This window comes from Stegostoma tigrinum, chromosome 40 (genome assembly GCF_030684315.1).
Source record: "Stegostoma tigrinum isolate sSteTig4 chromosome 40, sSteTig4.hap1, whole genome shotgun sequence".
NCBI classification, from domain to species: Eukaryota; Metazoa; Chordata; class Chondrichthyes; order Orectolobiformes; family Stegostomatidae; genus Stegostoma; species Stegostoma tigrinum.
This window is the reverse complement of record NC_081393.1, coordinates 7,440,548-7,461,773: the sequence shown is the minus strand read 5'-3', so window position 1 is coordinate 7,461,773 and position 21,226 is coordinate 7,440,548. Positions and strand designations below refer to the sequence as shown.

Here is a 21,226-nt window from a genome sequence, read left to right as displayed (position 1 = left end):
TGAAGATCTATCACAGATGAGTTTAACATCTCATATGAAGGCAGCACCCTACTACACTGCACCATTCCTTCAGCACATGCACTGCGGACTTAACCAAAACAATGTGACTGAAGAATTTGAGTAAAATGTGAACTTTCAACTTCTAGTCTGGAAGTAGGAGTGTTGTTGGCCGATGGAAGTGACGCAAGGTTACTTCAAAATTGCGATGCTGTAGCATACTGTGTGATACCGATCAGCTGTTGCTTAGTGGGAGTAATGTCACCACTCATTCACACAAGGTGACTTCAAGTCACTGTCCTGAGGCTTGATGGCCATCTTGGCTGACACACACACACACACACACACACACACGGTGCAGCACTGAAGAAATACTGCATTATTGGGCCAGGGCTCGAATCTCACAGAAAATTTTAAACTAAAAGACCTGTTTGAAATCTGAGGCAGATATAAAAAATGCTATTTAGAATACACACTGAGTCCTGAATATTACTTATTTACCTGACTAAGATCAGTCACACATTATATGGTAATTGTTTCCCTGTTGCTTGTGAGATTTTGTCGTTCACACACTGGTTTGCCCCGTTCCTACATTCAAATAGCAGCTGCACTTCAAAAGTACTTTGGTAACTGTCAAATGTTGTGGGATATTGAAAAGTCAGAATTGTACTATGGTGTACATAAATCCAAGTCATGCTTTTCCCAATTATAGCCCTTCTTCCTTACAATTAGTCACCTTAAAACATTGAAGATAGGATCAGGAGAAGGCCATTCGGCCCTTTGAGCTGCTCCGCCATTCATCAAAATCGTGGCTGATCATCCAACTCAGCAGGCTCATCCTGCTTTCTCCCCACAACCTTTGATTCCCTTCATCCCAAGTGCTATATCTAGCTGCCTCTTGAATATATTTAGTGTTTAGGCATCAACTACTTCCTGTGGTAATGAACACTACAGGCTCTCCAGTTTTTGGGTGAAGAAATGTCTCTTCTGGGCTTTTCACACTTGCTGTGTCAATGAACAAAAGCCGGCAGTTCTCTGAATGTAAAAGCCAGAGTTGCATCACAATCACATCACAGAGGAGAGATGCCCCAAGTGGAGCCCATTGTGCCTAAGCAAGTAACATGACCCATCACCAACATCCTTCTTTACACCTCCCCGATCCCCACCAACCATCCTTTTCCAATACCCTTGTATGTTATTTCGAGGCATTTTCTAATCAACATGTTCAGAGATGTTAGTGCACACCTCTGGAGCAGATGGCATATGAACCCTGGCCACCTACCTCAGAGGTAGGGTTGCTACCACTAAGTCACAAGAGCACCACTGTTGCACATTGTTTTAGCCAGTGCCCTCTTAATTACCTCAATTGAGTCAGCCTCACCCACATTCTGAGGCAGCACACTCCAGAACCTAACTATTTGCTAAGTGGACAAGTTTAAAAACATAGAAGATAGGAGTGGGAGGAGGCCATTTGATCCTTCAAGCCTGCTGTGCCATTCTTCACCATCTTGGCTGATTGTCCAACGCAATAGCCTAATCCTGCTTTCTCCCCATAACCTTTGAAACCATTTGTCCTAAGTGCTATATCTAGTCACCTCTTGAATACATTCAATGCTTTGGCATCAACCACTTCCAGCGGTAATGAATTCCATAGCCTCTCTACTCTTTGGGTGAAGAAATCCCTCCTCATTTCTGTTCGAAATGGTCTACCCCGAATCCTCAGACTGTGACCCCTAGTTCTGGACACACCCAGCATTGGGAACATCCTCCCTGCATCTACCCTGTCTTATCCTGTTATAATTTTATAAGTCTCTATAAGATCGTCTCTCATTTGTTTGAACTTTCATGAAAACAATCCCGTACCTAGTCAATCTGTCCTCATACATCACAGCCGCCATCCCTGGAATCAGCCTGGTAAACCTTTGCCGCAGTACCTTGACAGCAAGAGCATCCTTCCTCGAAAAAAAGAGAACAAAACTGCACACGATATTCCAGCTGAGGTCTCACCAACTGCAACAACACATCCCTGCTCCTGTGCTCAAAACCTCTTACAATGAAGGCGCACTGACCTCTACATCGTCGAGGCCAAACACCAACTCTCCGACACCTCCTCCTACCGTCCCCTTGATCATGACCCCACCACCAAACCATTATCTCCAACACCATCCATGACCTCATCACCTCCCATCCACAGCCTCCAACCTCATTGTTCCCAACCCCGCACGGTCCGTTTCTATCTCCTTCCCAAAATCCACAAACCCGCTTGCTCTGGCCCACCAAACTTATCTCCACCTATCTGGACTCCATTTTCTCCCCCTTGGTCCAGGAACTCCCTACCTGACACGACCCACGACCTCCACCGCCTCCAAAACTTCCAATGCCCTGACCCCCAACACCTCATTTTCACCATGGACATCAGTCCCTATACACCTGTATTCCTCATGAAGACGGCCGTAAGGCCCTCCGCTTCTTCCTGTCCCGCAGGCCCGACCAGTCCCTCTCCACCGACACCCTCATCTGCCTAGCCGAACTCGTCCTCACCTTCAACAACTTGTCTTTCGATTCCTCCCACTTCCTACAGACAAAGGGGGTGGCCATGGGTACCCGCATGGGCCCAAGCTATGCCTGCCTCTTCGTAAGTTACGTGGAACAGTCCCTCTTCCGCACCTACACTGGCCCCAAACCCCACCTCTTCCTCCATTACATTGATGACTGTATCGGCGCCACCTCTTGCTCCCAAGAGGAGCTCGAGCAGTTCATCCACTTCACCAACACTTTCCACCCCAACCTCAAGTTCACCTGGGCCATCTCCAAAACATCCCTCGCCTTCCTGGACCTCTCAGTCTCCATCTCAGGCAACCAGCTAGAAACTGATGTCCACTTCAAACCCACCAACTCCCACAGCTACCTAGAATACACCTCCTCCCATCCACCCCCCTGCAAAAATTCCATCCCCTATTCCCAATTCCTTCACCTCCGCCGCATCTGCTCCCAGGATGAGGCATTCCACTCCCGCACATCCCAGATGTCCACGTTCTTCAAGGACTGCAACTTCTCCCCGCAGTGGTTGAGAACGCCCTTGACCGTGTCTCCCGCATTTCCCGCAACACATCCCTCACACCCTACCCCCGCAATAACTGCCCTAAGAGAATACCCCTCATCCTCACATACCACCCCACCAACCTCCGGATACAACGCATCATCCTCCGACACTTCCGCCATCAACAATCCGACCCCACCACGCAAGACATTTTTCCATCCCCACCCTTGTCTGCCTTCCGGAGAGATCACTCTCTCCGTGACTCCCCTGTCCGCTCCAAACTCCCCTCCAACCCCACCACACCCAGCACCTTCCCCTGCAACCGCAGGAAGTGCTACACTTGCCCCCACACCACCACCCTCACCCCCATCCCAGGCCCCAAGATGACAGTCCATATCCAGCAGATGTTCACCTGCACATCTGCCAATGTAGTATACTGTATCCACTGTACCCGGTGTGGCCTCCTCTACATTGGGGAAACCAAGCGGAGGCTTGGGATGCTTTGCAGAACACCTCCGCTCGGTTCGCAATAAACAACGGCACCTCCCAGTCACGAACCATTTCAACTCCCCTTCCCATTCCTTAGACGACATGTCCATCCTGGGCCTCCTGCAGCGCCACAATGATGCCATCCGAAGATTGCAGGAACAGCAGCTCATATTCCGCTTGGGAACCCTGCAGCCCAATGGTGTCAATGTGGACTTCACAAACTTCAAAATCTCCCCTCCCCCCGCTGCATCCCAAAACCAGCCCAGCTCGTCCCCTTCCCTCACTGCATCACTAAACCAGCCCAGCTCATCTCCGCCTCCCTAACCTGTTCTTCCTCTCACACATCCCCTCCCCCCACCTCAAGCCACACCACCATTTCCCACCTACCAACCTCATCCCGCCTCCTTGAACTGTCCGTCCTCCCCGGACTGACCTACCACCTCCCCACCTATATTCTCCTCTCCACCTATCTTCTCCTCTATCCATCTTCGGTCCGCCTCTCCCTCTCTCCCTATTTATTTCAGAACCCTCTCCCCATTTCCCTCTCTGATGAAGGGTCTCGGCCCGAAACGTCAGCTTTTGTGCTCCTGCGATGCTGCTTGGCCTGCTGTGTTCATCCAGCTGCACACCTTGTTATCAACATACCATTGCTGCACCTGCATGCTTACTGTGAGCGAATAGTGCACAAGGACACCCAGGTCCCACTGCACACTTCCCTCTCTGTCAATTTACAGCCATTCAGGTCATAATCTGCCTTCTTATTTTTGCTTCTGAAGTGAATCAGCTCATATTTATCCCAATTATACTGCCTCTGCCAACTACTCGCCCAACCTGTCCAGATCATGCTGAAGGATCCCTGCATCCTTGTCATAGTTCACCATCCCACCCAATCTGGTATCATCTGAAAACCTGGACATATATCATTTCGTTCCCTCATCCATTGTACCTGGTGTGGCCTCCTCTACATTGGGGAAGCCAAGCGGAGGCTTGGGGACCGCTTTGCAGAACACCTCAGCTCGGTTCGCAATAAACAACTGCGCCTCCCAGTCATGAGCCATTTTAACTCCCCCTCCCATTCTTCAGATGACATGTCCATCATGGGCCTCCTGCAGTGCCGCAAGGATGCCACCCGAAGGTTGCAGGAACAGCAACTCATATTCCGCTTGGGAACCCTGCAGCCCAATGGTATCAATGTGGACTTCACCAGCTTCAAAATCTCCGCTTACCCCTCTGCATCCCACAACCAGCCCAGTTCGTCCCCTCCATCCACTGCATCACACAACCAGCCCAGCTCATCCCCTCCCCCCACTGTATCCCAAAACCAGCCCAGCCTGTCTCTGCCTCCCTAACCTGTTTTTCCTCTCACCCATCCCTTCCTCCCATCTCAAGCAGCACCCTCCATTTCCTACCTACTAACCCCATCCCACCTCCTTGACCTGTCCATCTTCCCTGGACTGACCTATCCCCTCCCTACCTCCCCACCTATACTCTCCTCTCCACCTATCTTCTTTTCTCTCCATCTTCGGTCCACCTCCCCCTCTCTCCCTATTTATTCCAGAACCCTCTCCCCATCCCCCTCTCTGATGAAGGGTCTGGGTCCGAAACGTCAGCTTTTGTGCTCCTGAGATGCTGCTTGGCCTGCTGTGTTCATCCAGCCCCACACTTTGTTATCACTCTTGTGCACTTGCTTTTGAGATGTAGACAAAATAGGCAGTGGCACAACCCAGGCTTGCTGCCTCCTTTCGTGGGTATAGTTAGCTTTGGGTTCAGTTTACTCATTCAGTGATGTCTGTCCGTACATTGGTCAAGGTTTACTATTTAACCAGAGAAGGCTGAGTGGTCTGAAAGTAACTTGTGACCAACTGCAGCACAACTGTTACTTGGAGTGACTTTCCACATTGTGCAATATACTCCACTATTGGTCAGCAGCCTTTTTAAGTCAGTATTTTACATTTTTTTTCTTTCTTTTAAATTTATTCATGCAATATGAGCATTGCTGACTAGGCCTACAATTATTGCAAATCAATAATTTTCCCAGTTGGCAGTTAAAGAGTCAATCACATTGCTTTGGGTGTGGAGTCACATGAAGTCATACAGTACGGAAACCTACCCTTCGGTCCAAATTGTCCGTGCCTGCCAAATTTCCTTAACTGAACTGGTCCCATTTGTCTACATTTGGGCCATATCCCTCTGAAACTTTCATATTCATGTACTTTCCGAATGTCTTTTAAATGTTGCAACAGTGCCTGCATCTACCACTTCCTCTGGCAGTTCATTCCATGTACAAACCACCTTCTGTGTGAAAAAAATTGCTCCACAGGTTCCATTTAAATCGTTCTCCTCTCACCTTGAAAATATGATCTCTTGTTTTGAACTCCCCCACCCAAGGGAAAGACTTATGCTGTTTGTCTTATCAATGCTCCTCATGATTTTACAAAGCAATATAAGGTCAGTAAATGAATCCCAGCTTACTCCAGCCTGTCTTTATAATTCAAATCCTCTAGTCCCGGTAGTGTCCGCACTCATCTTGTCTACACTGTCTCCAATAAAAACATCAATTTTATAGAGGGCAACCAGAACTGTACACAATAATGCAAAAGTAGCCTCACTAACATCCTTTACAACCGCAACATAATCCCAACTCCTACGCTCAACGGTCTTAAGGACATGAATGAATCAGATTGGCAACTAAGTTGTGAAAACCATTCGGTTTGATTTTTGGTCACAATTTTACCGAATTTAAGTTTCACCATCTGCCATGGTGGGATTCATACAGCCATCTCCAGAACAGTAGCTCAAGCTTCTGGTTTAGTTGTGCATTGATATGCCCACTAGTCTGAGTGGGCATACACTTGTGCTGAGTGCACAGTGTACTAAAACATCTTTTTGCTCTTGTTTTGTTTGTGTTGAATACTCTGGCTATAGTATTGTGAACCTATTCCCTTCCTATCACACATCAACTTACACTCATTTTACTTTTCTTTCTTTTTCCACCATTAACAACACCTTTTTGTCTTTTGCTTTGGGCCACTGCCTCTGTCAGTAGTTTAAGGAAAAATAAAATATCCAATGCCTTTCAGTTCTTTAAGAAGGGCTGTGCCAGACTTCAAATGTTGACTCTATTTTTCACTCTCCATAGGTGCTGTCAGACTTGTTGAGTTTCTCCACCATTCTCTGTGCTTGTTTTAGATTTCCAGCATGCACAGTACTTGGCCTTTGGTTCTAATCAAAGATCTCCTGGCATTGGTGGCAGTCCACAGAAGTTTCACCTGGTTGACGCCTTGTATGGAGGGGTTTTCTTATGAGGTGAGATTGAGTAGGTTGGACTTGTCAGAGTTGAAGAATGAGGAGAGACTTTAGAGTTTAGGTTTTGAGAAGATTTGTAGCTTGGGGTGTGGATGAGGTTGTAGGCTTGCTTGCTGATCTTCTGCGTTTCACATAGACTGGCTTGCTGACTGAGGCCTTATAGTCACACAGTAATACAGCATGGAAACAAGCCCTTAAGCCCAAACTGGTCCATGCTGACCATGGTGCCCAATCAACTAATTCCAATTGCCTGCATTTGGTCCATATCTCTCCAAGCCCTTCCCATCCATGTATCTATCCAAATGTTTCGTAAAACTGCTAATGTACCTGCCTCAACCACTTTTCTGGCAGCCCATTCCATACTCGCACCACTCTCTGCATGAAGAAGTTGCTCCTCAGGTCCTTGTTAAATCTTTCCCATCTCTTCTTAAACCTATGCCCTCCAGTTTTCAATTTCCCATCATTCATCCCAAAAGTCCTATCCTGGCCAACTTCTCCCTATAACCCATGCCCACTAGTCTTAGCAACATCCTCGTAAATCTTTTTTGCACATTTTCCAGTTTAACTATGTCTTTCTTGTAACAGAGTGCGCAAAATTGTACATACTACTCCAAGAGTGGCCTCACCAATGACTCACACAACTGTGGCATAACCTCCCAACTCCTATACTCAATGCCTCAACAATGTAGGCCAGCATGCTAAATGCCTTCTTCACCATCCTATCGACCTGTGATGCCACTTTCAATGAACTATGTACTTGTACTCCTGGATCCCTCTGTTCCACAACACTCCTCAGGACTTTACCATATACTATATAAGTCCTACCTTGGTTTGACTTTCCAAAGTGCAATACCTCATACTTATCGGCATTGAATTGCACTTGTCAGTCCTCAGCCCACTTCCCCATTTGATCAAGATCCCTCTGTAATTCTTGATAACATTTCTCACTACAAAATGATACTTCCTAATTTTATATCATCCACAAACTTACTAATCATGCCTTGTACATTCACATGCAGATCATTTATGTAAATGACAGATAACCTTATTAAAACATATAATGTTTTTGGGAGGCTTGAAACAGTCGACGTGGAGAGGTTGGTTCCCCTAATCCAAGAGTAAGGAGTTGCACATTTAAGTCAGAGATGAGGAAATACTTTGTTCCTCACAGGGATTCATCAATGCGTGGAATTTGTCAAGTCAGAGGGTTCCTGAGGCTGCATTGTTATGTACATTCAAGGCTGAGATTTCTAATCGTGAAGGCAGACAAGGGCTATGGGCATAAGACAGGAAAATGGAGTTAAGGATGATCAGATCAGCCACAATCTCAGTGAATGGATAAGCAAAATCAATAGGCTGAATGGCTGGCTTCTGCTCCCACGTCTTACAGTCTTAAGGACTGCTCTACGAAATATGTGGCATAGATCATTGGGTCAAATAACATCCTTTCCCCAAAACAGTTCTGCAAGTGGTAAATCAGTGTAGCTTCTTCATCAGACTACAAACAAATAATGTTGCTTCCTCCTCCTGTTTCTCCTTTACCTCTTCCTCCATTAGTTGTTGACAAGTTCTATCTTATCATCTCTCTTCAATCCCCTTATTCATCACTCTCAAGTTCAAGACATGTCAAAATTGATAAGTGGGAGCCAAGACCTGACAATGCTAGCAGCCAAAGGCTGGAAGAGACAACATTAAAAGAATCAGAATGGAAGATGTGAGGGACCAAAATGAGCCAGCAGTGATCTGCAGGGAAACTTAGTTCAAGCATAAGAGAAGGATTGAAAAAATCACAATGACGAAACCTATTTTTTGTTACACACTCCCAATATTATGAAGAAACATCTCACTTCCATACACATTACACTTGACATTTTTGTAGTAGTGGATCAGTCTGTCAAGAAGTGTGGATTCTCCAGTCACTTCTTTTCTCTCTCTCCTTCCTGCAAGCAGTGATATTGTCAAAGGTTAGAATCCCACCGAAAGATAATCCAGAGAATTCAACAGCAGTGCTGCAACTTCAAACCAGCCCAAATGCTGATCTGGTGCCAGTGGACGTAGGAAGTTGATGTCACCAATTGGAAAAGCTGCATCTCAGGCAGCAATACCAAATCTCAGGCTCCCACTGCTCCAGACAGACCCATCCACCTCCAGCTGGTTATAATTGCATGATATAATGGTTTTTGTGGAAAGATTAATAAAACAAAATAATTAATATGTAATGCAAAGGCCAGGCAAAACTTTACGTTTCTCTTCAGCTGTGGCTCAGCTAGTAACACTTCAGTCTCTGAAGGTTGCGGGCTTAAAGACAGGATTTGTGCACAAAATGTCTATCCTGGCACTCCAGTGCTGTCCTCAGGCAGTGTTGTACTTCACATCTGACTTAAACTGATGCCCCATCTGTCTTCTGAGGTGAACATGGATGATCCTGTCAAACTGTTCTGAAGAAGAGAGGAGAAACCAATCTTGGCATCCTGGCCAATGCTTATTCACCACCAAGCCAATGAAACAAATTATCTGGTCATTACCTGATGCAATTTGTGCCAGCCTACAATATAACACCAGGCAGTGTTCCTTGCTCTTTCTCCACAGCAGGGGCAGAAGTGGAGAAGGCATTCAAGCAGGCTCGATGGGATGGCTTAAGATCCTTCCCTCCTCCACTCCCAAGACTGTTGTGAGAAAGAGTGTTCCCAGCCTTCCTACCTTTCTATGGACAACTAAGGGGCCTGAGAGCCACCTCCCTTATACTTGTTACTAAGCCACCTCACCCTATTCTCCCACAGCCCCATGGTCCAATAAACCCCTTCCATCAACTCTCACCTGAGTCCAGTGATCCAAAAAGGATCTGGATGATGGGTGGGTGAATTGCTTTCAGCAGCCACAGCCTCGGTGTTACCATTAAGCATGATCTCAGACAAGACTGGCTGGTGACCTTTCAATTGCCTGCATGGCATACACAGTCATACCAGTATGACTTCCCAGGAGGTGCCAACACCTTATAGTAGTTTGTAAATTCATGAGGGGCGTGGATAAGGTGAAAAGCTGAGGTGAAAAACAGAGAAGTTGGAAACTAGGGGCCATATTTTTAAGGTGAGAGGAGAAAGATTTAAAAAGAACATGAGAGGCAACTTTCTGACACAGAGAGTGATCAATGTGTGTAATGAATTGCCAGAAGAAGTGGTGGATACAGGTGCAGTTACAAGATTTAAAAGACATTTGGATAAGTACATAAATTGGAAAGGTTTGAAGGAATATGAGCCAAACACAGGCAGATGGGAGTAGTTTAGTTTGGGAACATGTTCAGCATGGACTAGTTGGACCAAAGGAACTATCTCCAAGCTGCATGACTCTATGACTCTGTACGTTTATCCAAAAGGGAACAAATTTAAAACTGTCACTTACAGCTTCAATAACAATACAACTGCCACAATCATATACCCTTGTTGTCTGCTCTTTTTTGAAAATAAGCTCTGACAGGTAAAAGAGCAACTGCATTCCAGACTGACTCCTCATGCTGAGCTTGCCAACTGAGTTCATATCTTCTGCAAATAAAGGCCATGATTGTGTGGCTGCCAAGTCACAGCCATTTCAAACATTCAGTGTTTAACAAGTGAAATTTCAAGGTCTTGGACAGAGCGCAACAATAACTTGCCAGAATCCCACCAGGGATACACATCTTCAGTCTTGTTGAGAGGCTGGAGAAGCTACAGTCACTTGCCTTATAGCAGAGAAAGTTCATGGAATATTTAAAGGAGTTGTTCAAAATCATGAATAATTTTCATAAAACAAATAAGGACAGACTGTTCTCAGTGGCAAGAGGGTCAGTAACCAGAGGGCACACGTCAACTAACATGCCAAAGAAACCCAGGTGGCATGAGGTTCAAAATATCTTGTTGCACATTGAGGTTTTACACCCTGGAACGTAGTACTTCAAAAGCAGTTTGAGAAACATTAAAAAGAATATTAGGGAAATGTTTCAAGGGCAAGAACTTGAAGAGTTGTGGATGAAAAGGCTGGGGTGGGGGGTTGCGGTGGTTATGTGAATAGCTCTTTCAAAGGGTCAGTACAGTCTCAACGGGTCAAATGGCTTCCATCATACTGTATCATCACATGAATCATGTTGGATCCACGCAAATTCTAAATGAAATTGCCGTTTTCAATTATTTACAGTGAACCTGAGAAATTGGACATGCCTATATATCAAGATATGCAAACGCCTTGGAATATTGTTCATGTTTGCCATGAAATATTGGAGTCAAGGGAATGCAAAACCAGTGTCATTACACTAGTGAAGGTGGATCCTGAAAAAACAAAAATTGTCTCCAGCTTAAAGGAATGGCAGCTCTGTAATAGGATTTTGTTTTGCAGCCTCAGTGATATGAATTCTAAAAAACCCTTCGGAAGTACATGATTTATCAGAAGACAGCGTACAGCAGGATGTTGCTGCAATATGGCTATAAATATTGTCATTTGCTGCCCCTTCTATGCATTTATTGATCAGATGAGAACGACACTTGGGCAACCAAGGTTCAAATCTCTTAAAATTTGGTCTCCAATCGGACAAGAACTGGCCACAAAGCCACTTACCAGAATTGGTCCTTATTCCACTCTTGACTACAGTTTGAAGGATTTGCAGAAGGTAAATCTGACAGTTGCCCAAGCCTCACTTCCCACAATGAAGTCAGGAAGCTGACTTCTCTGCAAGTATTCTTCTGAAGTGTGTATCCAGCCTTAGTGGTGTGGCACGAATTTACGCTTCAGAAAAACTTCTGTTCCACTGCAGTTACCTTCACATAAGTTGAAAAGTGAAGCAAGGTTTTACAAGGTTACATAGAAGGATTCTCGGCTCCTGTGATAGCAGTTTTCGTTCAACAACTGAATTCATAGAACCCAATTAATGATGATGTGAAATTGAAGCATGCCAGGTTTTTTACAAGGCATATTTTGTATCCTGTGTACTTTGTTTGTATTTTTGACACAGGAAAGCTACAATGGTTGAAATTCAAACTGCAAAGAGGAAAGCATTCACTCTCAGTGCTGTAAACGAAAGCTGAGAATGCAGTGTGTGCTTCAGAAGAAAGAAGCAAGTTTATTAAACCAAGTTACCATGTGGGAAAACACTTACTGGGTCTAATACAAACCAATATATCTGTTACCAGCAATTAAACCCGTTCTTGCATTGGTCAGATTGTGGTACTCAAGCTTGTCCTTTGGGAACTGTTGTAAAACAAAGCAACAAGATATCTATTAAATGATTAATAACAGTGATAGATTAGAAGGTAATTGCATGACAGCAGTGTGGAAGTTGATGAAGTAACTATTTCTGATACTATTAAAAATAATGAATGAATTATTAGACAAAATTGTGAACTGTTCCACAGTTGGACACAGAATGCAGTCAGTCAGAATGGCACCCTGTTAACTGCCAGAACACCTGAACTTAATTAACTGCAAAATTTACCAATGGGGTGACAGTTGGAGGTGAGCAGGAGATGAAGCTGAGGGTGGAATACTCTTTGGAGTGTAACGCAGACTGAATGGCATCTTTCCACAGTGTAGGAAAAGGAAAATTCTTCAAGGCATGGCGTTTTCAGCATCCTTTTGAACCACTGAACAGGGAGTTAGGATTACAGTTTTGACACCTGCATTCCCAACCCCACACATCAATTTTACATAGAGAGAAAATGGGTTACATGTTCTGTAAGCACCTCCAAGGACTTAAACCATATATTTTTATGAGATTTTGTTATAAATTTTAAATTTTATGACATGCTATATTTGGGCAAGTGCAGCACAGATTTAAACATAGACAATGATAGCAATCAAATGTGTCCTGGAGGATCAGTGGTTCTTTGATTCCATCTTTTGCTTATCTCAGTGATGAGAACATCACACATTAGGCTGGCTGAAGCTCTATTATTTGCCAGTAAAAAGCTCAACTCATTAAAAAAAATTGGTTAAATATTAAATTGTACAAAACGAATCATGGCATGAGAAAGGTAGAATTAGTTCAGAAGGAAGTGACATACCCACAGAGCAAAGACACGTTTTAAAGGTAATTTTAAAGAAATGCATAGCCACCATTTTCCTTATGTACAGGCAGTTATCTTTAAGGTAGGAATGTAAGCTTCCATGCCCTCTGAAGCCAGAATTGACAATTAACAGCCACAATTGGGATATTTATTCTCATGCAATGCTCTTCATATAAAGCCACTTCTCATAACACGTCAAAAAATTATCAATACTCCTTGATGAACAACTGACTTGTAATTACCACAAAATGCCAGCTTATTATAATGCCAGACAACTTGTAAAGTACGTTTATTGGAAATGTTACATAGGTCAATATGTTAAATCTAAATCTAAACCTAGAAAGTTTCTAGATTCATGTATTATCTGCAGTTCACCATTTTGTACTTTATAAAGAAAAATCTCTCTTTTAAACTCCAGTCAATTTGAGTGTACAAGAATGTAAATTGATAACAAAAACAGCAATTGCTGGAGAAACTGAGTAGGTTAGGCAGCATCTAGGGAGAAAATAAAAGAGGAAGCATTTCCAGTTCAGTGACCCTTCTTCAGACACGATCATAGCTAGTGGTATTTCTGCTGGAGGCAGAGGGGCGGTGGTTGGTGTGGCAGAGTGGTGGATGTTAGGGTGTGTAAAGGAGTGAGCAGATCTATGGAGATGGTGACCAGAGAGAGAAAATGATATTTAAACAGACAAAGAGGTGGACAAAGAGATGGGAGGCTGGAGCTGGGTAGCATGCTGTTTGTATGGTCGACGCAGAGTCAATGGGCCGAATGGCCTCTTTCGCCATTCCTTCAAACCACTGAACAGGGAGGTAGGGTTGCAGTTTGGACACCTGCACCTTCAATCCCGCACATCACCTCTACTTTGAGAGAAAATGTTCTGTAAGCATCTCCAAGAAATTATACCTTGTTTTTTTAAAAATTAGATTTGGAGAAAGAAGCGCTGATAATGAGGACCATAAACAGTTGAAAATGGATTGGCTGTGCTGAAGGTAGCCCATTTTGTTGTGAGGGAGCCTGTGGTGTGGGTTGACTAAAGGACATAGAAGGTGTTCAGATTCTAAAAGTATTGAATTTGATCATTAGCTCTGAAGGCTGCGGAGTCCCCATGTAAAGAATGTGGTGCTGTTCTTGCAGCTTGCACTGGAGCACTGCAGCAATCCCAAGACAGAAATGCAGTTGCTGCAGACAAGATTGAGTGAAGAGCAAGTAGACTGCTGCTTCACCTGGAAGGTGTGTCTGGGGCCTTGTTTACTGAGGAGGGAGGAAGCAAATGGACAGCGATTGCACCTGCTACTTTTGCATGGGAAAGTGCTGTGGGGCGTGGGGAAGTTTTGGGAGTGAAGGAGGAATGGACCAGACTGCCCCAGATGTTTCTGTAAAAGGCTGACAATGGAAGAAAGGAGAAGATGCGTCCTGTGGTGCTAACCTAGTGGAGATAGTGGAAATGATGGGTAATGGTCCTTGGGATGTGGTGGGGTTGGAAGTGAAGACCAGGGCACCGTATCACTGTTGGGGGAAAGGAAAAAGAAAGAATGAGTGCAGACGTGTGGAAAGTAAGTTGGATACAACTCAGGGCCCTTTCATAAACAGTGGTGGAGAATCCTTGGTTGAGGAAAAAGGTGGATATTTCTGAGCCATCTATACAGAATTGGCGCCGTCAAATGACATGGAAATGCAACTGCTGTTCTTCATTTTATTTTAATGTAAAACTGAGGCAGATCAATGACAGATCAAGGGTTTTCTAGCCTGCCCAAAACATGGCATTTTTGACAATGAAGCAAATCCACCCTGTTGCGCTAGCCTGTTCGGTGAGACAAAATCAAGTATTAGAGTGTGCCTTTAACTCAAAATTTAATAGGCATGAAAAGCAGGAGTCTTGCCAACAGTCAAAGGAAGTGCAGAACATAATCCCTACTGGGATATGGCTGATTCATTGAATTGTCAAATATCGTTGGCTAATGTTTTAGTTAAGAGGGTCTAGTGAGAATATATAATCATGTTTTGCTTTCTTTTTCACTCACGAATTTAAGCAAAAGAAAGAAAATGACTGATGTGACAATTAAAACTAACCTGCCGCCTCGGTTACTGGAATAACTAATTGAAAGAGACAACAGTAAATGGATCAAATTCTCTTTCCTCTTTACATTCAATGATTTTAGTTGACATCTTAAGTAGACCTTACAATAACTCAACATATTTTTACCTGGTCTGCACTTGCAAAATTACAGTTTCCTCGGGGCTGCAATCAGGAGGTTAGGCCCAAATTGTCTAAGGTTGGAAGCCAAATTTCTATTATAATGCATTTCCATAAACATAAATGTTAAATCACAAATGGGGGAAATACAGCGGAATCTTTTATATCATTTGTAAGTTTAAGTTTAGTGACCTGGTGCAGATTTTTCAGTACAAGGTGAAAATTAGTTAATCATAAGTAAATATTTTGCTTAAATAAACAGTGCTGTGTCCTGCATTTGATTTTAAAATCATCAAAAAAGACGAATTTAAAAGGTACATTGAACCATTTACATGTTGCATGAATGGATGAGTCAGTTTAATTGTAAATTAATTAATTTTAATGTCTTTAATTTACACTGTGCATCCAAGAAAATTGTTAATCTAACTGAGTTGACAAATATGCAAAGTGCATTTTTATGCTAAGGTGACACAGGCATTTGAGTCCAGTCCATACCCTGCAGTTAGCTATAAATCCTACCCACTGCCCAACCTCTTATCACATTTTCCCATCCACGAGATAAAGGGCTCTGTAACCAGCTGAATCTGCAACTATTTTATTTGCTACAGCTCACAGTCACCTCTGAATTCCACCATGAAACCTCTGGCAAAGATTTTAGATTTATGTTAAAATGAGAAACAATCAAAGCTGGAATACTAACTGGGAAAAGACAGGATTTTTCACAGGATCTCTGTCAATTAATGATCAAAGGACATGCCAGAGACACTTGCGAGTCCTTTACTGATCAGGTTTGGACGCTCAGGCAATTAAACAGAGGACAGTGCTGCCACTTGACTAATTCAGAAGTTTGCATGATATTGTGGTGAATGGTCACTGGCTCCTGTAGAAGGAACAATTTTAAGAATGGAGAAGTAAGGCAGAAAACTAAAGGCAGGAGTGTGTTAACTAGTGTACACCTATTAATCTAACCACATAATTTTTTTACACAATATTGTACACTTAATTGGTAGAAGACAAATAATCGTCACCCGGGAAACCGACCAGTTCATTTGGGATAGACTGATACCCAGCAGGTATTCCCGGTGGCAATCATGGCTCTTTATCAACAGCGAAGCTGACTGCAACTGTGCCCTCAAGATATATAAATTACACTATTTCTCAGAAGAAAAAACAATGCACACGAAGTGGAGGGTGCTGATTACAAGTTAGTGAAATTTAGAAGATTATGTAATATGAAAGAGAAAATGCTGGAAATGCTCAGCAGAACATCTGTTGAAAAGGAACGAGACAGCATTTTTTAAAAATCAGTGATTTTAAAAGAGAATGATCATCCAACTGAAGCATGAGCTTTGTTTACCTCTCCACAGATGTCGCCTGACCTGCAAAGCATTTATAGCATTTATAGCATTCTCTTTCTTTCTTTAAAGTTTAGACTTCCTTTATCTGCAGTTGTTATTTTGGAAGGCTGAGAATTATGAAGTTCACCTGCAGCTCTATTTTACCTTTCATAATGCTTTGCACAGTGGCAAAGGGTGCCCTTGTGATATGGAGCTTTTAAAATTATCTTAAAGTAATAACGGGTGATATAAAGGCTAAGAGTTTTAGGAATGAATTTCAGAGTGTAGGGCCTGAGCAGTTCAGAGCATGGTGATGAAAGATGGAGCAATAAAAATTATCAAAAACTAGTTGAGTGCAAACATTGTTGTAGGGATGGAGCAAAGGAGTAAGGTGATAATTCTCACTCAGAGATAGTAAGAACTGCCGATGCTGGAGTCAGAGATAACACAGTGTGCAGCTGAAAGAACACAGCAGGCCAGGCAGCATGACAGGAGCATGAAAACTGACGTTTCGGTCTGAAGAAGGATCCCGACCCGAAACATCAGATTTCCTGCTCCTCTGATGCTCCCTGGCCTATAAATGATGAGTATCATCTTGGTTTTCGATCAGGAAGCACACCCTCAAATTCGGAAGATTTTGTGTAGCTTGAGAAGGCTCACAGTAAGGTTATGGATTTCTGTACAAATGCTTCACCTGTCTCCTCATTAATAGGAACACACTTTGAGTTAAAACACTATCACTCTGAATTCTAGCAAATTTGCACTGCAGTAGGATGTCTTCTGGTGGTCCCTGCCAAGGGTAGGGTGCAGGGCTGTTAGCTGGTGATGATGAGTTGTGATGACGGCAAAAGGATCAGAGTGACAAAATGAGCTTGTCAGAATAATGAAAGAGTCCTTACAGTGACATGCACACATTTAAAATGTGATGCACACTGCACGAGGCTTTTATTACACATGATAAATAACATCCCCCGGGGAGGGTGCAGTTCAGTAATAGATTATAAGACTAGTAAAACAACAAATGGGTCTCAAGAGCCAAGTTCACACTTGATAATATAACAAATGTTCCAGACATCCCACTTGCACTGGACGAAGGTAAATGCATTTTACATGAGGTACTGGATGATAAACCACTGAAGTGTAGCTCCTCTGCCATACTGCCCCGGTTCCCAAAATCAGAATCAACAGCAAGTGAAAATTGGATTCACAATAACTAGATTAACAGCTAGATCCCTTGAAGAAGATGACTTTCTCCTCAGTTTTAAAATTTTGTTGTACCTTTTACAGTAGTTTGGAGCTGGGGAGTGTATTCACAATGCATCTATCTAACTGTAATTGCAACTAAAAAGTCATTGAAGCAGCATAGAACTGTGAAACCAATTAAATTTGTATTAAATCGAAATTATGTCTTTCACGTCTCGGCTTTTTTGGAGTTGAAAAAGACAAGTCTTTTCCAGCACATTTGTTTAACATAGAGGGAAGGAGGATGACATGGAAGAGAAAAAATATGAATGTGAGTAAGGATGAGTTGCAAATCAATAGAGAAATGAATTATACCAATTTCATATCAGTCTGATAAATTCTGCGCATCTGCATTCTCTCACATTTACATGTTAAGATGTTGATGCATTGTGCTGCCAACAATTTGTTTGAACTTAACAGTTACCCAATTCTGGAAAAATGCTCAACCACAGCTGCACCATGCATACAAATCTCAATTCAGGTATTTTTCAGCTCTCTCTTCACAAAAAAAACTTAAACAAGTTGGGGAAAGTAAAAAACCTTCTAAACATTTAAACCCAGCAAATAAAGTTCCCTATCTGGGGAAAAAAATCCATCACCAAAAATTAGGGAGTGAATGACAGTCAAACATTCAGCCATGCAAATACTTCTGTTTGGAGTGATGTCTGGTGAAGGTATACTTTTTAAATTTTCATTCAATAAAACTTTTCAATTTGTTTTCTTCTCTCCCTCCCAAAGAATGTTCACTTTCACAACATGTTGAATTATTTTACCAAAGATTTTATCAAAGATAATCAGTCCTAAGTCTTCATTGAAGTATTACTGAGGGTAAAGAACTCCTGAACAAACCTACACGGAGGAATGTAGGCACATGTCACTCAGTAGCAGCCAATCCCTGCTTCATTTGTACAGATGAGCAGCACTGCATTGAAACAATTGAAAAAGCTGAAAAGTTTTAATGAATGTGAAATTTGCCTCGTTCTTTGACCTTAATACAATTGAAATGATTTTATTGCAGCAGGTGATCAGACTGGAAATGAACACAATTTGTCCCACTAATGTTCAGATTAAGTAGAGCCTAGATTGTTTCTGGAACACTGGACTCTTCTGAAAAGACATCCAACTGTCCTTGAGAAAGTCAGACTGCACCACTTGTCTTGAGGGCTTCCGAGACAGATGCAGTGGCTGGGGCTTCCAGAAGGAGGCACACTTGTACAGGTTGAAAACTATCAATCAAGCAGAGTGGCGCAATGATTTAAATTCAGTCTAAATTTAAAATCAAAAACTTTGAGACACACAGAATTAATCACACGGATAACACAACCTTAATTTCCACAGAGATGCTAAAATGATTCTGAAGAAGATTTCTGTATGTCAAAACATCAGAAAAATTCCCCCAATTCCAGGGTTTGCATGTTTGCTGCAGATTTCAAGCCTTGTTTCCATGGAAAAATGCATTTGAGTACCTGTCCCTAAGGCAGGAGAGTTAAATTTACGAACAAGAACAGAAGTTGCTGGAACAGTTCAGCAGGTCTGGCAGCATCTGCGAAGAAAAATCAGAGTTAACGTTTCGGCTCCCTTGACCCTTCATCAGAACAGATTTACAGTATCTGACTGCCACTGTTCTAATGCAGGAAGTATTTTTTTCCCCAATCTGATCTAAGACCAGCCAGCAGACCCTGACCCACCATAACTCAAACACAGAGGCAAGATTTATGTGGTTGTAAAGCGAAGACTGCAGGCCCCATTGCACATATGAGGAGGAAATGAATTTCCATTCTCAGACTATTTCAGTACAAGTTCACAGGAAATTCACTCCTAGCATTTTTCTTAGCACACGGAAAAGTACAGACTAAGTACACGTGTGCAGTTGAGTTCACGCAGCAAACCAACAGAGGATTTTTAAAAAATTCGCTGCATCTATCTATACACAGCAATTGGGCACGCCATGCAGCCACTGATCGGAATTAGCTCTCCAAGGTGCTGCCTTGTGCGTACGGGACGGAGAAAATTGCATTTTAACAGGCCAAATTTTCCCTCGGAAACTTATTGGCCAAACAACTCTAAGACAGTTCGGCAAAGCCTGCTTCAGATATGAACTTCGAAATACAGGCATGCGTGCGGTATTCTGCTGTCTTTCGTGACTGCCCAGTGTTTGTGCGATTACAATGAGCTTTATCCTAAATGTCTCAACAAACTGAAAAGAGGGAAAATAAACCTTTCGGAAGTCTCTCGCTCCCCGCCCCGAACAACGTTTGCTCATCATTAGTTTAGAACGATTTCACCTTTCCGTTTGTTACATTTTAGAAGTCGCACTACAATCTCTCGATGGAGAACAACTTTGAAGTCGAGCAGTCTTTCACACGGTGGGGAGGTGGTTTGGGGGAGTTGGTTGAGAGCGACACTCGCGAGTCTCTTTCCGGGACTGTTGCTCGCAAACAGAAGATGAACACTGCTGCCACGGGAAGAAGGTGAGGGAGGATCTGTTTGAACGATCCTCTCGGGTCATTCCGATCCTGTAACTGAAAAATCGATGCAGTGTCCTGCAGTCAGAGAGGTACTGGTGTGAAAAATAGAAGCTCTGTTCACCGTCCACGGTTTACAGCCTCTCAGTCCAATTTATTTTCCAGGAGGCCAGGCACTTTCAGCCTCAGAGATGAAAACGATTGCCTTGGCCATCACATTCTCTTCTCAAATCACAGCCACATTTTACTCGATTATGCCGCGAGTTTGACCGTTTTATGCAGACTGGTCCAAGCACGATTTTAACAGCCTTGCCAAGTGGCAGGTTCACAGATTGCTACTCTTTGCTCTTGTCTTTGAACTTAACTGGCTACCACTCTGCGTACACCCATCTCTGAAAGGGACGCAGGTCCCAGCAGCGCCCTTCACATCTCATTTCCTTCACAAACCCGCTGTAACACACAAAGAAAAAGGCAATGACAATGTACAGCACTTTATTTCCCCCTCTCTTACCCTTTGTCCCTCGACCTGCGGCGCAGAGAGCCCAAGGAAGCAGCCAGCAGCATCCCAGTAGCAGTTTCTTCATGGTCCCTCGTCTCGGTGGGAGGGATCCTGGATGCGTCCAAGCCTCCTCAAGCCTTGCGATTTCTTTAACTCTAACGGCAGCGGCTCTTCTCGAGGCGAGAGTGGGACGGTGGTCTAGCGGCTGATCCTTTCACGCCGCACTTTCAGACAGCACTTTTAACCAAACTCCGGCTCTGCGATGAGGGTCCCTTTTTGTCAGTGTGCGTGTGTGTTGCAACCTGCTGCGCTCAGGCGGACCTGATTGAGCGCGGGCGCTTTGATTGACAGACGGGATCCTCCAATCGGTGCCGTGCCGCAGGTCTCCGCGTTCCAAAGATGGAAAGTTACATCCAACAGGCGGCCAATGGGAGGGCGCAGGGCGAGCGCGTGCTCCCCTTTCCCCGCCCCCTGGGCTCAGACGCGTGTCGTTCTGCAGCACAAGCCAGCGTCTGCGGCTGGAGGCAAAGCTGTTTGCGATCTCTTTTTCTCTCTCATTCACACAGACGGACTCGAAGAGGAACAGGGGTGGCGGATATTCAGCCTTCACCTCTACCACCAGATGCG

At 43.7% G+C, this 21,226-nt stretch overlaps 1 protein-coding gene across 5 annotated transcripts in view; it reads right to left on the bottom strand.

The window, feature by feature from the left end:
* Nucleotides 1-20,890, bottom strand: part of LOC125448094 (netrin receptor UNC5D-like) — a 487,552-nt gene extending 466,662 nt beyond the window's left edge. For all 5 annotated transcript variants that reach the window (XM_048523119.2, XM_048523121.2, XM_048523123.2 and 2 more), the window contains exon 1: nucleotides 20,612-20,890. In XM_048523119.2, coding sequence (XP_048379076.2) covers nucleotides 20,612-20,684 — 73 coding nt within the window. In that variant the 5' untranslated portion in view covers nucleotides 20,685-20,890. The remainder of the gene's footprint in view (nucleotides 1-20,611) is intronic.
* Between the last annotated feature and the right edge of the window lie 336 nt (nucleotides 20,891-21,226).